This window comes from Schistocerca gregaria, chromosome 5 (assembly GCF_023897955.1).
Source record: "Schistocerca gregaria isolate iqSchGreg1 chromosome 5, iqSchGreg1.2, whole genome shotgun sequence".
Lineage (NCBI taxonomy): Eukaryota > Metazoa > Arthropoda > Insecta > Orthoptera > Acrididae > Schistocerca > Schistocerca gregaria.
Window position 1 is genome coordinate 557,294,499 of NC_064924.1, and position 15,348 is coordinate 557,309,846.

A 15,348-nucleotide genomic window follows, 5' to 3' on the forward strand; every position below is an offset into this window, starting at 1 on the left:
GCACTTATTTATTTGGAGTGGGTGGGACGTCTCTTGTTATTTTGCATGGCACTATCACAGCACAGGATTACATTGATGTTTTAAGCACCTTCTTGCTTCCTACTGTTGAAGAGCAATTCGGGGATAGCAATTGCATCTTTCAACACGGTCATAATGCACGGCCTGTGGAGGAAGTGGTTGCACGACCATAACATCCCTGTAATGGACTGGCCTGCGCAGAGTCCTGACCTGAATCATATAGAACACCTTTGGGGTGTTTTGGAACACCGACTTCATGCCAGGCCTCACCGACTGACATCTATACCTCTCCTCAGTGCAGCACTCTGTGAAGAAAGGACTGCCATTCCCCATGAAACCTTTCAGCACCTGATTGAACGTATGCCTGCAAGAGTGGAAGCTGTCATCAAGGTTAAGGGTGGGGCAGTGCCATACTGAATTCCAGCATTACTGATGGAAGTCGCCATGAACTTATAAGTCATTCATGGATCTGTGCTAAACTCCCTTCCAGGTAAGTGTTAGGATTTGAGGTTAATCGTCTACAGCACATATTCTGTTTTGTATAGAATTTTATCTAATGAGTGTCTTGTGTATAAATACAGAATTACATATATTATATTATTTCTTAAGTTTATTATTGAACAAAAATATGTTAAGTGAACAAAATTTTTAACTGATACTGGCAGAAGTAAAGCTGTGAGGACGGGGCGTGAGTCATGCTTGGGTAGCTCAGATGGTAGAGCACTTGCCCACGAAAGGCAAAGGTCCTGCATTTGAGTCTCGGTCTGGCACACAGTTTTAATCTGCCAGGAAGTTTCAAAAATTTTAACAGTTCCATCAGAATGGTCAAAATATTAATGAAGCAGGTGGTGTATAAAAAATGCTTTCTACTCAGTGTGCCTACCTAAAAGTTTGAAAAATTTATGCTAGTTTACTTTTTTACCCAGGTACCCCATTGCTACCTGTATCTACAGGGTCGTACTGACAAACTGCAAAACTGTGTCTATGATGTTTTAATGAAATTGGCTGCCATTTGCAGAGGACTGCTATTCTTTTGAAAACAACCCCACCATTGCTCGAATTCTTGCAGGCTCCAGTTATGATATTGTTGTTTGTGCAGTAACATAAAAATGGGAGTAAAACAGTACTTTGCAGTATGTAGGCATTGTCTGTCTGGTACTGTCTAGCAAATTTTTATCTATGTTTAAGATCTTAAAATCTACCATTTTTAGAGTCTTCTGTTTCACCAGTGTTTATTTTTTAGACAAGTGGCAAGTACTTATTTAGCATTATGAATGTTGACTCTGTTGATGCTCAACAACTGCATTATGTAATCATTAATGCAAGGTCATTGAAATGGTAGAAGGGATAAATATATTTTGAATTTCATGAATTAAAACAATATGTAGAATAACAGATTGCAAGCCAAACATATAAAAACATCATCTTAAGGAAACATTATTTATTCTTAATCAAAAATTGTACAAAATGTAGAGGATATTCAATTCTTGGTGAAACAATCACTATGGGCTGAAACATCATTTTAATTATGTCTTCAGCTTCCAAAACAGACACACACACACACACACACACACACACACACACACACACACACACACACACACACACACCTTAAGGGAAAATAGTTTTGTTACTTTGAAACAATTCATTGTTTGCTGCTGCCATTGACATAAGCTGAGCAGATATTTGAGGAATAAATATGAATGAAACTGCTTCATTAACATGAAATATGGCAGTGATGAACCTTTTTTTTAATAATGATAATTCAGTGTTGTTATCTTTGATTACCATCATCAGCATATCATGAGGAAACTACAAAAATACATTACTGGCAGTGTAATTGTTGAGATATGTCTAATTTGCTGAATAATCTCACAGTTTTATTGCATTGGTGAGGGAATAATTTCATAATTTCTGATATTATATGGGTAATTGTTTAAATTAACTACAACATCAGATTTTTTTTAATAAATAAAATATTACAGTGACTCATGTTTCTCACATGGAACTACAATATTTATTGAAACATTCAGTCTCATTTAGAATCTCTTAAAATTATGAGCTTCCATTCTAATGCAATAAGCGTTTTGACCACCTAATGATTGTTTATTCAGAAGTCTTCACCACAAGATTTTTTGTATGCATATCTCAGCTGTTTACATCCGTTGACCCTCTGAATCTCTCCAGCTTACTCCATTCCTGCCATTGCTTTGTATTCTAACAGAACTAACCCTTGGGTCTGTGTTCACTTCTGAAAGGCCATCATAAGCACGATTCACTTGACCACCACCATTGACTTCAAACATATCCTTCACACTCATGCTTGCAGAAGAAGCTCTGTGGCTGCGAGGTGGTGGTACTATGTTGTTGTTACCAGTGAGCCCATATTCATTACTAGCACCAAGTGTTTTCATTTGAGATTTCCGCCTCTCTGCCATTACTGAATTTCGCCGGACCTCCAAAGCTTTAATAGTTTCTTTCCTCATTGTTAGCTTCCTTCCAAGAACGGGAGTACCTGTAAGAATGTAAATAATTAAGCATTTCAAGAATAATTTTTTTCATTTATGTCATTATCTTGTCAGTACTTTAAGTTGCCTATGTTCCATAAAAGATATTGAAAAATGTGAATTGTAAGAGGCACAGAAAAATGAAGTGGTTGGGAAACTCAAGAAGATAATAGCGGAAATGCCATTGAACTAAACATATTTCTTCAGAGGTGTGTACTTCGAAATAGTTTATTGGTGAAAAAGATGATTACGTCATAATGCAATGTAAGTATTGTATTCATTCCCATATTTAGTCATTCACAGTGTGTGGAGATACATTGTACAGGTAAAAGGAAGGAAGTTTCTGAATGCAGAATGACAAGAAAAAAATATTTAAAATTTATGTTGCAAGAAAAAATTAATACCACTTTCATATTTTCTAAAAGAAATTCCTATGAATTGTATGTGTGGCAAACTAGGACTCAATCCTGCAAACTACTTTTTTATTAGACAGTGCCATACTGTTTCATCTGAGAGTGTTTCATAGCTTGTCCCAAACTGTTATCTTACTGTTCCCTGATCTTACTTCTTTCTCCTTGTTTGTGCTTTAAATAATGAAACACTGCTTACAAGAGGTAGATGTGCATCTTAAAGTCACAGTTTAACACAGGGGGGGTATGTCACATAAAATCAGCTGAACATCTATTTTGCAAAAGGGAAGTAACTGCTACTCAGAATTTCTAGTAGAATATGCTGGATTTGTAGCATATATCTGTTATATTATGTGAGGATACAAAATTGGTCATGCTAAATTTACCATAGTGACCAGAATTTATGACATCATAGAAGAATATAACCAAATTTGCCTTGATATTAATATTTAAGTGTGATAGAATGATGGTACGTGTTTTGGTTTTGTGTATGTTTCAGGCACTCCTGGATGTTACAGAAGTGAAAGCATGCATCCAGTGTAGCTGATAACAAATACATTGGGTAAGAAACAATGTGCCATATTGAACTGCTGTAGATTTACATCCAGAAAGTTTCCTAATAATCAGCAAGGAGCAGCATTGCAGTTTTTTTATTCCATAAGGCTGGTAGTAATATTATTCTTGTTATTATTACGGTTACTGATAATACCATCCACATGAGGTGCTTGTAAAGGGGAATGCAACCAAATGTTCTTTGATGAAGACACTAGATGAACATTGCTCATTCAAGTTTCTACAGCTTGTAAATCTTCTGCAGTAATGTGTGTCACTGGATTGCTGACACACTTTCATGCATATAATAGTATCTTCCAGAATACCTTTTGAATTTCATATCTTAGTTGTATTTGAGAGTACATCAGTTCAAATCCTTGTTCAGTGTCCTTATTTAGGCCTTCCATAGTTTCACAAAATCACTTAAGGCAAATACCAGGATGGTTCCTTGGAAAAGGGCATGACCAGTTTTCTTCTCCATCCTTCTCCCAATCTGAGCTTGTGCTCCATCTCTAATGACCTTGATGTCCACAAGATGTTAAAGCCTAATGTTATTACCTTCCTTAAGCTGACAGACATATTTATTGCAGCTAATGTTTTATTAACAAAATACTAATTTTTGTGCTAACATTGGGACTGTGTTCATGTGGTATCTAATGTAGCAACTACAAATAGCAAGAATTTTTTCCAGATAGCACATTGTTTCATGGTTATTTGATGATTCCTCATTGCCCTGCTATTTTAACGAACAAATGCATGAATTATTCTCTAAATGTGTGAATTACCTTGTTACATTCTGGCTGCAGTGGCCAGAAATACTGGTCATGTGTGCAGGAATTGGTGCTTGCTTGTGCAAATGCGTTTTTTTTTTTTTTTTTTTTTTTTTTTTTTTTTTTTTTTTTTTTTTTTTTTTTTTTAAAGAAGGCTTTGGCTGAAAGCTCATGTGTAACAGTTTTTTCATTGTGCCTGTCTGCTACTGAAGGTGTTATCTTTACAGTGAGTAACAATCAACCCTTTTCATAGGACTTTGGTAGGTGCTGTAAGGCATATAGAACTGTATGTTCTTGGGTGTTCAAATTATCTTACATAGATTACTTCCATGATGGGTAGAGGTCACACAGTGCTTGTTTTCAGTCTTTAGCTCTCCCAGTCCTCCCAACTGTCATCTTTCAACCTCCTTTCTTCCTTTCAGGCACTGTTCTTTTTTCCCATTATGTCAGTGATAATCTTCTTTTCCTTCTTTGTGTTGAAATAGATACTACACTTCTTTTTGGCAATATTCATCTTTCATTCTCACTATGTGTTTTTGCCTTTGTTATTATACCCTTTCATAGAAGTGTTATTTAGTTCTAGAACTACAGCATTTCCACCAACTTTTAAATATTCCTTCTTTTCTGTTTGTAACTACACCCTATTTTGAATTTTCCTTCATTATTTTTCATATTATAAACCTTCTTCACTTGTCATGAGTTGAATGTCCATGAATAAGAGGCTATTTTGATTACTGGTGTCTGAGAAAAACATCCAAATTTGACCAGTGAGAATATGGATGCTCTATATGCTTTTGTCTTTATTACTTATAGAAGCTAATGAAAGGTGAAGCTCTTGCTTAAATCTATAACATGTTATGTTTTGTAGTAAACTCTGCTAGAAAAACCCTGTTCACCAAGTTGAGGTTGAGCAATGAGCCAGCACCTCATTCTTCATAAAAGAAATTTTGACTTGAAATAAAGGAGAGATACAGTTCCACATCCTTGATGTTTTCTCATTCTTCTTGAGGAGGATAGGTTTCTGGATATGAGTAGGTGTTTATATGAAAAATATTTTCCTGTGAAACTGTGAGGGAGGTTATATGATCTGTGTCTGCAAAGACACATGCTTTTGTCATTTATTACTGTATACAGAACAAGTGAACTCATTACACTAATCTGGCTTAATAAAACTAATAGAGAAAATAAACATTAGAAAAATTATAGGGGATCATTGTGAGTTTTATGAGATAAAGAAAGTGTTGAAGCAACTTGCAAAGTTGAGTGAGATACACTTTCAGGTGATTTGTCAACAATTACATAATGTATACAGGACTTTCATCATGGCTAACCTACAAGTAATTTCTATCTTAAATAATGAATGGCATGTTATTTCACTGTTGTTGTGCACAAGGCAGTTTTGTGTGAATAGGAACAAAAGATTTCATGATTGGTAAGGTAGTACCATTATGGTTATGTACAATTATTACATTTTTGTGATGCAGTACAAAGTAAAATGGACATTCAGTTGGAAAAGGGTAAAATGTGTTTCATAGAGACTGTTCTCATAAAATATAGCTTCAGCCAACAGGCATGGCATATAAAGATTCTGTAGGTATTTACTTAGTGTTATTTCACTGAACAGAGATCAACTCCAAGTCATAGATGAGACTAGATGAATACTGCGAAGCTTTACTGAGGCTGTTCACTAGTTTTTATGTACAACTGGCTGCCAGCTTTTATCATATTATACAGAGTCCACCAGAAAAATGCACACACACTTAGTCAGGCTCTGTCAAGTCTGATATTGTCATTCAGTTTGAGTTACAAGTGTGCTGGACAGCTGTTAGTACTTTCATCTTGGTATTGAGAAAACAAGATGGATGGAGCACACTTGACATTTGAGCAATGAAAATCTATTGTGATGTGGTTTTTCAAGTTTGATAATTGAAGTGTAACATCAGAGGAGACAGGAGTTTGAAACAGAGCTGCCAACCCACCTAACAATTAAATGAATCATTCACAAGTTTCAATTGCATGGAGCGATTCGTGATATTCACAAAGGAAAATCAGGAAGACAACATACAGCTACAAGTCCAGCTTCGTTGGCTCTCATGTTGGAAACATTTGTTAATTTTCCACAGAGGTCTGCTACACAATTTTTATGTGAGGAGGTGGTTAACAGAATTCTGAAATCTGCCAAGTGGAAAGTTTACATTCCATGATTACTGCAAGCGAATACAATTTTGCAAATGGTATCAGCAAAACTGATGATGAACAATTTGTGACAAAGGTAGTGTGGAGTGATGAGGCACAATTTAAATTTAATGGAATCGTGAATCAGCATAACAGTGTGTACTGGGCGCCAGAAAATCCGTATGTGTATGTGGATAAAGTGGTCAATCTATCAGGGGCTCATGTGTGGTGTGGACTATCATCTACGGGCTTAGTAGGACCCTTTTTCTTTGATGCTACTGTCACTGGAGAAGTGTACCTGGAAATGTAATGCACATCAATTTTGCTAGGTATATGTGTGCTTTATGGAGCTGATGAAGAGGTCTTCTACCGACAGGATGGGGACCACTACACTACCACCTAGCCATATGAGTTTTCCTGGCTGACTATTTTCTGGGGCATTAGATTGGACAAAGAGGGTCCATTGAGTTCCCTCCTTTGTCACCAGATCTAACACCTATGGACTTTCACTTGTGGCAAAGTGTGAAAGATGACGTCTATCGACATAAGCCACTCATGCTGGAGGAACTTCGCAATGAGATTACAGTGACATTTGCAACAATCTCCACCGTAACATTGACTGATATAGTTGTGGCAACTGCTAGTCATTCTTTTATGTGTATAGCCACTAACAGTCAACATTTTGTACATTTAAAGGAACAATGTGCTAAACAGAAGGTTGTACAACATGTGTGATCAATTAATAAATGTAAAATAAACACATAAATAATACTTTTCATTCCTTAAAGTGTGTATGTATTTTTCTGGGAGACTCATCATTAGCTTTCCCTATTTAGTGCATACTCTCTGGAATGTCCCCTGTGTCGTGTAAATGATAGGAATTCAATACATGGCCATACTACAAAAAGTTGTTGACCAGGGTATGGACTTCATGCACTTGTAAAGTTTTTTATTGTTGTTTAGAAGTGCTTTGGTGGGAAAAATAGTATTGTTTATTCTTTCCAACTGTAGCAGATTGCACAGGATTCTAGCTTCCTCTTATTTACATCAACATCTGCTGTTCACATGTAAGTGCATGACAAATGGTTCATTGAACCACTTTCAAACTATTTTTTGATCATTCTACTGTTGAATAACGCATAGGAAAAATTAACAACCATATATTTCTGATTTCTATTGTTTTACTAGGAAGGTCATGTCTCCCTGTGTGTGTGATTTTGTGAAAAGATTTCTCTGCATTGAAAAATGGCTTTGTTTTAATGGATGCTACCCCAGCTCGCATATCATATGCGTGATACTCTCTGCCATATATCACAATAATACAAAATGAGATGCCCTTCCTTGAACTTTTTTGATGTTCATGTGGTAAGAGTACCATGCTATGAAATACTCAAGAAGATAAGCAAGCATTGTAAAGGCAGTCTCTTTAATAGATTTGTTGCAGCTTCTAAGTGTTCTGCCAATAAAATTCTGTCTTTGGTCTTCTCTACAACATTTTCTATGTGATTGTTTCAATTAATTTGTACCTGTAATCACTGGCTATTTAGTTGAATCTACAACCTTTAAATTTATGTTATTTAGCCAGAAAAGTTTCTTAATGGAATTCTCAGTTATTGAAAGTCAGAAAAATGTTAAACGCCATAATGTTTGGTAAGAATAATGATTAGTGAAAAACTGTCAGTGTAATCATCACACCATACCTCATCACCAGGTGCTGTTTTAACATACCTGGAACATTCCCATCAGCTGTCATATTGAAAAAGCGCTGTTTGAAAGCAACATCAAGTGTTCCAATAGTCCTTGTCTTCTTTCTCTGCCTTTCCAAGTTATGGATAGTCCGCCTGTGTTCAGGTTTCTGAGCACCTGAGTCATTCTCATAATCACCATCTAAGTCACGTAATCTCTGCATATTCTTTGCTATTTCCATGAAGTTTTTGTCTATTATAGAGTCCTGTGACAGATCTTCCTTCTGTGGAAAAAATTATTCAACAAATAAAGATCAGTAAAATTTAAAGGAAATAATGGCTTTCATAATTATACTACAGTTCTTTGTCAATGGCAACTTCCTTTAGGATCTAATAATTGTCTAGCATATAATGCTGTTTAGCAGCGATAAGAAAATAAGGCAGTAAAATACATGTTCCAGGCAATGATGTACTAATTAACATACTGCTTGAAGGAGAAAATTCCAATTTTCATATCAAGTGTTTTATTCTACACTTTGTTTATTGTCTATAAATTCTTACCTTTCTGTTAAAGCACCACCTAAGTTCTGTGGATGCAAGTATATGCGACAGTGTTCCAAATCGGTGAAATAACATAGCCACAAATTGTATCACCAAAATCAAAGCAAAGAAGAACACAAATACCAAACCAATGGGCTCAAGCTGCAGATACTCTTTGGTTATGTGAACCTTAGCAAAGAGAAAAATTTAATGCAATTAAATAAGAATATATTAAACAAGTGTCATCATTTTATAGATTGTAAAAATATTTATCAAGCAAAATTTTCTGATAATTTATAAAGAAAAAAAGAAAAGTTAGTGAACATTGCCAATCACCATCAAAAGAGTAGTAACTTTGAGCACTGTAAATTCCTGACACCTGACTGCCCCGTATGTGAATACCAGAAACTTATTTACATCAAATGAGCTGCGGTAGTATTCACTGCACTGTCATCATATTACTAAATACTTTGAAAAGGTCAAGGTCTGTGCATACCCATTCATTCCACATAATAGAATTCTTCTACTTTTATCCATACAGCTTTTGTTCCATCAAACAACTGTCTCAAATATGAGAAACTACATGTACACTGTTTGGAAGAATAGATTATTTACTGAAGATCGAATCAGGGCTCATGGATACAGCTCACTGGACTGAAAATTTCTTTGGGTTATCCCGCCTTTCTCAGAGGGCTGTGCAGTAGGCACTTATGGCTCTTCTATTTTTAAAGATAAAAACCATAAGTTATGTCTGCAGATGTGCAGACTTCTGGCATGCTGCTGGGTATCAGTGCTTCCCTATCCCTTATACAGGCCATGCACACCATATACCGATTAAATTTATGTATGCAAATCATTAAACATGTACCCAGCAGAGTGTTTTTAGTGGTAACAAAATTAGGATAGGGAAAGATACCACTTTCTTGTACCAGAGATTGTTAAAACTGAGTTTGGCCATTGTAATGTGAACAGATAATGTCATTAATATAGTCAAAAAATAATTTAGTTATTCTGAAATAGAAAACTGTTTTATCAAAACTTGCCCCCTTCATTTGCAACTAAATAACAGTCTTACTTCTGTGTTATTTATGGGTGTTCCCATGTAAGATGGAGGTGACATACATTCCAGTTATTGCCCATGTGACAACTTGGAAGAGGCTCACTATTCATTTGTGTAGTGAAATGGAATATACTTTGAAAATTGGGATTTGTTAGTAATTTGAGAAATATAGAACACAGCTAATCTTATAAAAATATATGAGGCAAACTGTCTTCAGACATGTGGAAATAATATGATCATACACTGCAGCACGAGATTACTAGCTTTGTAGATGATTGGCAGAGCTCTCTACTTTAAAAGTTAGTCATATAATTGTATGTATGCCTTTTTGAAGGAAAATAAAATACTCAAGTATTCTGAATCAGACGAAGGAGACCATACGTTTCAGCAGTTAAAACTACTACTATAAACATTCAGTAGTAAGTGGTGAGCTGGTACAAGAAAAGATACTGCTAGCTTCTTCATATATGTCATGAATCAGCAAAACATACACATATTTCCAAGGCTGAGGTTTAATATCTGTACATATTGGTGCTGGCTGTTGGTACTTCTGAAGAGAAAACCAAATTGAAAGCTAGGAGGAAATCTATATTCCTTTAATGGCTGTGGTGCCTGTAGTAAATATACTATAACATTCTGTTCTTTTGTTTGTCCTCTTCTCAGTACCTCACACTCAAGGTGGGTAGCAAGTGAGACAGTACAGTGATTTAGGTTTTCTGCACCCTCTAAATCCTTTCAGGTAAATTCCAAGTTTTGTCCTTCAAAAAGTCTGATTTCAATTCACAGTCCTTACCAGACTTTGAACTTACGCAGTTTCTGTAATAACTGTGCTATGTACCTTTCTTAGAATAGAATAATATGTATCACAGTTGGTCTTATAATGAATAATAATGATGAACCTCATACAAGAAAATAAGTCATCAGTCCATAAAGGAAAGATATACAGGGTGTATCAAAAAGAATCATCTGATTTGGCACATCTTTGTTTCTGAAACTAATAAACATGTTCAGTGAATTTTGTTCTTTGATGAACGGGAAACTCTAAAAGATTTTGCATACTGATTCATAGGTGCTCAATACTGCACAAAACATAAACACAAAATGCTTTCTGTTGTCCTGCATGGTGTATGTCAATTCAATATTAAAATTTTTACCACACTGCATTGAGCAGGTCTTGGGTTACAGATTCTACTGCTGCCGTTATGAGATGTCTCAGCTCATTCATTGTTGTTGGTAACAGAGGCACATAAACAGAGTCTTTTATAAACCCCTACAAGAAATAATCACATACAGTCAGGCTCCAAAGACCTTGGAGGCCAGTAATGTAACGCTGAATCATTTGGTCCAGTGCAACTGATCGATCATTCCATAATCCTTTGATTTAAAAATTCCCACACTTCCACATGCCAGTGTGGCGATACCCCATCCTGTGGGTAAATGAAGTTGTTCAAATCAGTCACCAACTGTTAGAAAAGAAAGTTCTCAGGCATAGCGAGATATGTGCTTCCTATAAAAGGGTTCTCTGCAAAGAAAACTGGAGCATACACCTTTTCCCATGAAACTGCACAAAACACATTAAATTTTGGAGAGTCCCTCTCATGCTGTACAACTTCATGTAGTTGTTCCATACACCATATTCTCAAATTATGACAGTTCACCTTTCCATTTAAATGGAATGTTGCCTAATCACTAAACACTAATCATGGAAAAAAACTGTTATCCTCCATCTTGCCAAGAATGAAATTACAGAACTCCACACATTGTTCACCTTCATGAAGAGCTTGCAGTAACTGAATTTCGTATGGTTTCACATGTAAATGTTAACACAACACATGTCAGATGGACACCGGGAGCATGCTGAGTTGTTGAGCTCTATGGCAAACGGATTTCTGTGGCCTCCTTGTAAAACTGTGGTGTATGCGTTCATCTTCTGTGTCAGGTGCTTGGGGACAGCCCAGCAATTTGCCTTTACACAAACAACCTGTTTCTTGGAATTGTTCATGTCATCATTTAATGCTCTGTACTGTAGTGGATCCACACCATACTAGTATGAAAGTCAGGCTGATCAGTTATTACTGACGTGCACTGCACAAAACATAAACACAAAATGCTTTCTGTTGTCCTGGCACCATTTTTACTATAGCTGAAATGGGCAGACACTGCTGCTATCTTGCAGAATCCATGTATAACTCAAGAATTTACATTGTTCACAGACACACCTCAAGTAACATTATAGTTATGATTTTTTTTTAATCATATGGTTCTTTTTGCTACACCCTGTATCATTTTTTGTGTTACATTGTTTATCTCCTAATTCCATTAGTTTCTAAGTATTTAATTTTGTATGTTTAGATGATATAATTAGTAGCTGACTATGTTCTCTGCTGGTATAGTCTCCTGTCGTTCACCTCATTTATATTTTAGACTTTTGATATTAGTTCATTTAATTAGATTATAAACATATTTCTCATACCAATGTAACTTTTTATATGTAACTGCACTGCTCTTATATTTACAGTCAAGTTTCATTAAAAAGGCATTCATAATTAAAAATAAAAAAGAACTAAAATGATTTGGTCTGAACTGAATGCTGTTCCACTAACATACAAATGATTTTCAGTCAAAAAGTAGCCATAGCATCCTATTTTACTTTCAATAATCTCTGTGTAATCCAGTCTGCTTACTATTTTTGTGTTAAGTAATTTGCACAGGTATGCATGAATTTGTGTATCTTACATTTTATATATTGTACACAGTGCATCAGGCATAAATATAAAAACAAGACATCACTCATTTACCCAAAAAGCAACAAAAATTTAATGGGTTAGAACTTCCACCAACACATATTGAAATTTTAAAGATATAGACAGGATTAATTTAGACACATATTTTGTGAGTGTGGAAGAGTCATTGGCAAAAAGATGTACATTTTGATTTTACAGTGTGATATCTATTGCCTGCAACACAGATTTTCTCACAAATTTCCTACCATCGTAGAGCTTAAATGACTTGGTAGTAGTACTAAAGGCTTGATGTGCTAAAGATTTGTAGTAATTGGCATTGTTTCTACTGTCTATTATTTTTGTCAGTGACAAAAAATTTTGGAATAAGTACGTAACTGATCTCTCCAAATCTATTAAGTTACTGTTGCATAAAGATAATTGCTGGAGTATAAAGACAAATGCAATGCAATCGTACAACAGAGGCTACATATACCACATCATGTGTTGGACTGTGAATAATATAATTGTATAAATAGGAAGATCCCAATCAGGAAATTATTAAAACCACAAAGAGAGATAGCAGCGCAGTTCCTAATACCACCAATAAGAGCACATAAAATAGACAACAGCGGTCTTAGCTTTTGGAATCTTAAGTTCCTTTCTCAGGGAGGAGAAGAAATTGTTGGTTTATGTTTGGTGGAAGGGGTTTTTGGGGATGTTGATTATTCTGGAAGGTATGCCTCCTGAAAGTAAAATATAGTAGTGAAGAGTAATAATTTAAAAGTAATCTCTATTTAGTTTTATAACTCTTCCACTCTTCCATTTTATTTCATCCATTCTAGTCTTCACTGTTAACTCAATGAAGTTCCATTTTGTGAATTGTAGGTACCAAAAACCCCAATAACTGAATATATTAGATTGTTTCGTAGTTTCTTATGGAAGGACTGAAGATGAAGTATCTCTGTAGGGACACCATCACCTACCTTTAAATCCGTACACAAATTTCAGATGTACGAAAAACCACTTTTATTTATCACAGACAAAATACACAACAGTAACACTCCAAAAACCAAACAAAATAGCACAAAGATATTTTGTCTATACAAAAAGGTGCTTCACTGACCAAACTCGATTAATCAACCATTTTACTGTCACGCAGTCTGCTGGCGATATGGGTGTTTCAGTGCACTGTACATTAATGGGTGTAGGCATGCTGCCATCTGAGGGTGTCTGTATGACTCATACAGGCTTGGCCCTCTTAATGGACATTCTGTAGCATTTATCACTAAGTAATATATTAGACATATGATTCCTGCAGCACAAAACTGGAAAAGGACTGGTGTATGGGGATTACAGGGGGGCTTGCATGAAATCAATGAACAGCTTGACATGGGTGCAATCAGTCAACACATTGTGCACAAAATTTGTTGTCAGCCATGCTGTTAAGCTGGGGACCATTAGGTGTTGCAGATATATACCTTAAGGCGCTGCACCAACTGAAGTAGCTGCAAATCAAATGGCAATGGCAATTGGACTGAGGAAGTCTGCTGGAATCCTTAAAGGCTTGCCAGAAGCCAAAATTGTGGCTGTTGTACTGAGGTCCATTTTAAATGCTATTTGTTAACATTAACAGGACCATCTGGTGTGCTTGTGGTTGGTTGGTTGATTTGGTGGAGGGGACAAAACAGTGAGGTCACCAGTAGCATTGGGTTATGGAAGGATGGGGAAGGAAGTCAGCCATGCCCTTTCAAGGAAACCATCCCAGCATTTGCCTGAACTGATTTAGGGAAATCACAGAAAACCTTAATCAGGATGGTTGGATGTAGGTGTGAACCATCATCCTCCCGAATGTGAGTCCGGTGCGCTAACCACTGCACAACTTCTCTTAGTGGTGTGCTTGTGTCCACTTTTTATAGTGACACACGAGATCGGCCTTCAGTGTTCAATGCCACCACTCGACCAAGCCATTGCTGGCCAGATAGTAACTAATGATATGGTGTCATTGAAAGCCACACTTTTTGGACAATTTGGGGAAGAGGATCAACTAAAATTGTCATCCCTGGACCATTGTCGTGTGAAGGGAGTGACCAAAACATGCCACCCAGGTCCTGACAAACATTTTTGCTGTCATTTTAGCAGAGATGTCAGGAATTGGAACAGATTCTTCCCATCATGTACTCCTATTCACTGCAGTGAATAGGTATTTGTAATGTTCAGAGTGTGGCAGTGAGTGAATGAGATCAATGTGGATGTGGCCAAACCTCCTGGCAATTCAGAAGAAACTATGTGTGCCAGGTTATGTACACTATTGAAAGCTGTTTTTCTAAATGGCGATGAGATGTGATGTCTAGGTCAGTGTTGTATATCATATTTTTTCACTGTCACCTAATAGCGCTATCTGCTGTATGCACAGTCATGTGGAGGGATCATTCAGTAATAGTTGTAGTTGATGGTCCGCCACTTGAGTTTTTGCGAGTTTGGTGTAGTCCTACATTTTCATCAAGTTGTCAGTTCCAGAAAAGTAGTCACCAACTATGTCTTCCATGCCTTGTATATGATGAATGCGCATGGCTGACATATTTATACACATTCCAATGTATTTGTCCCTGCTGTAAATATTTAGAAAATACACTTAATGGTTACCAATGGTTATTTACTTTTTAATGTAGAGCCACATCAGTGGTTGGCATCTAATACCATTGCCAATGGTGACGAGTATAGGATGGGCAAGCAGTATCACCTTCGTGAAGCTCTTCTGTAAATGACTGAAAGTTTTATCCATTTTTGACATCTACAGGTGTACCAGTTACCCATGCCAGTTTTACCAGACAGAGCGTTGATAAGGGGTGTTTGCGTGACAGCAGTCTCAGGAAGATGGCATCACTAAAAATTCTACATCCTAAAGAAA

The 15,348-nt window shown here is 36.3% G+C and overlaps 1 protein-coding gene across 2 annotated transcripts in view; it reads right to left on the bottom strand.

The window, feature by feature from the left end:
- Positions 1-1,444: 1,444 nt before the first annotated feature.
- LOC126271949 (chitin synthase chs-2) overlaps positions 1,445-15,348 on the bottom strand; it is a 318,553-nt gene continuing 304,649 nt past the window's right edge. For both annotated transcript variants that reach the window (XM_049974380.1, XM_049974379.1), the window contains exons 21-23: positions 8,679-8,846; positions 8,161-8,401; positions 1,445-2,533 (exon numbers count right to left, since the gene is read on the bottom strand). In XM_049974380.1, coding sequence (XP_049830337.1) covers positions 2,175-2,533; positions 8,161-8,401; positions 8,679-8,846 — 768 coding nt within the window. In that variant the 3' untranslated portion in view covers positions 1,445-2,174. The remainder of the gene's footprint in view (positions 2,534-8,160; positions 8,402-8,678; positions 8,847-15,348) is intronic.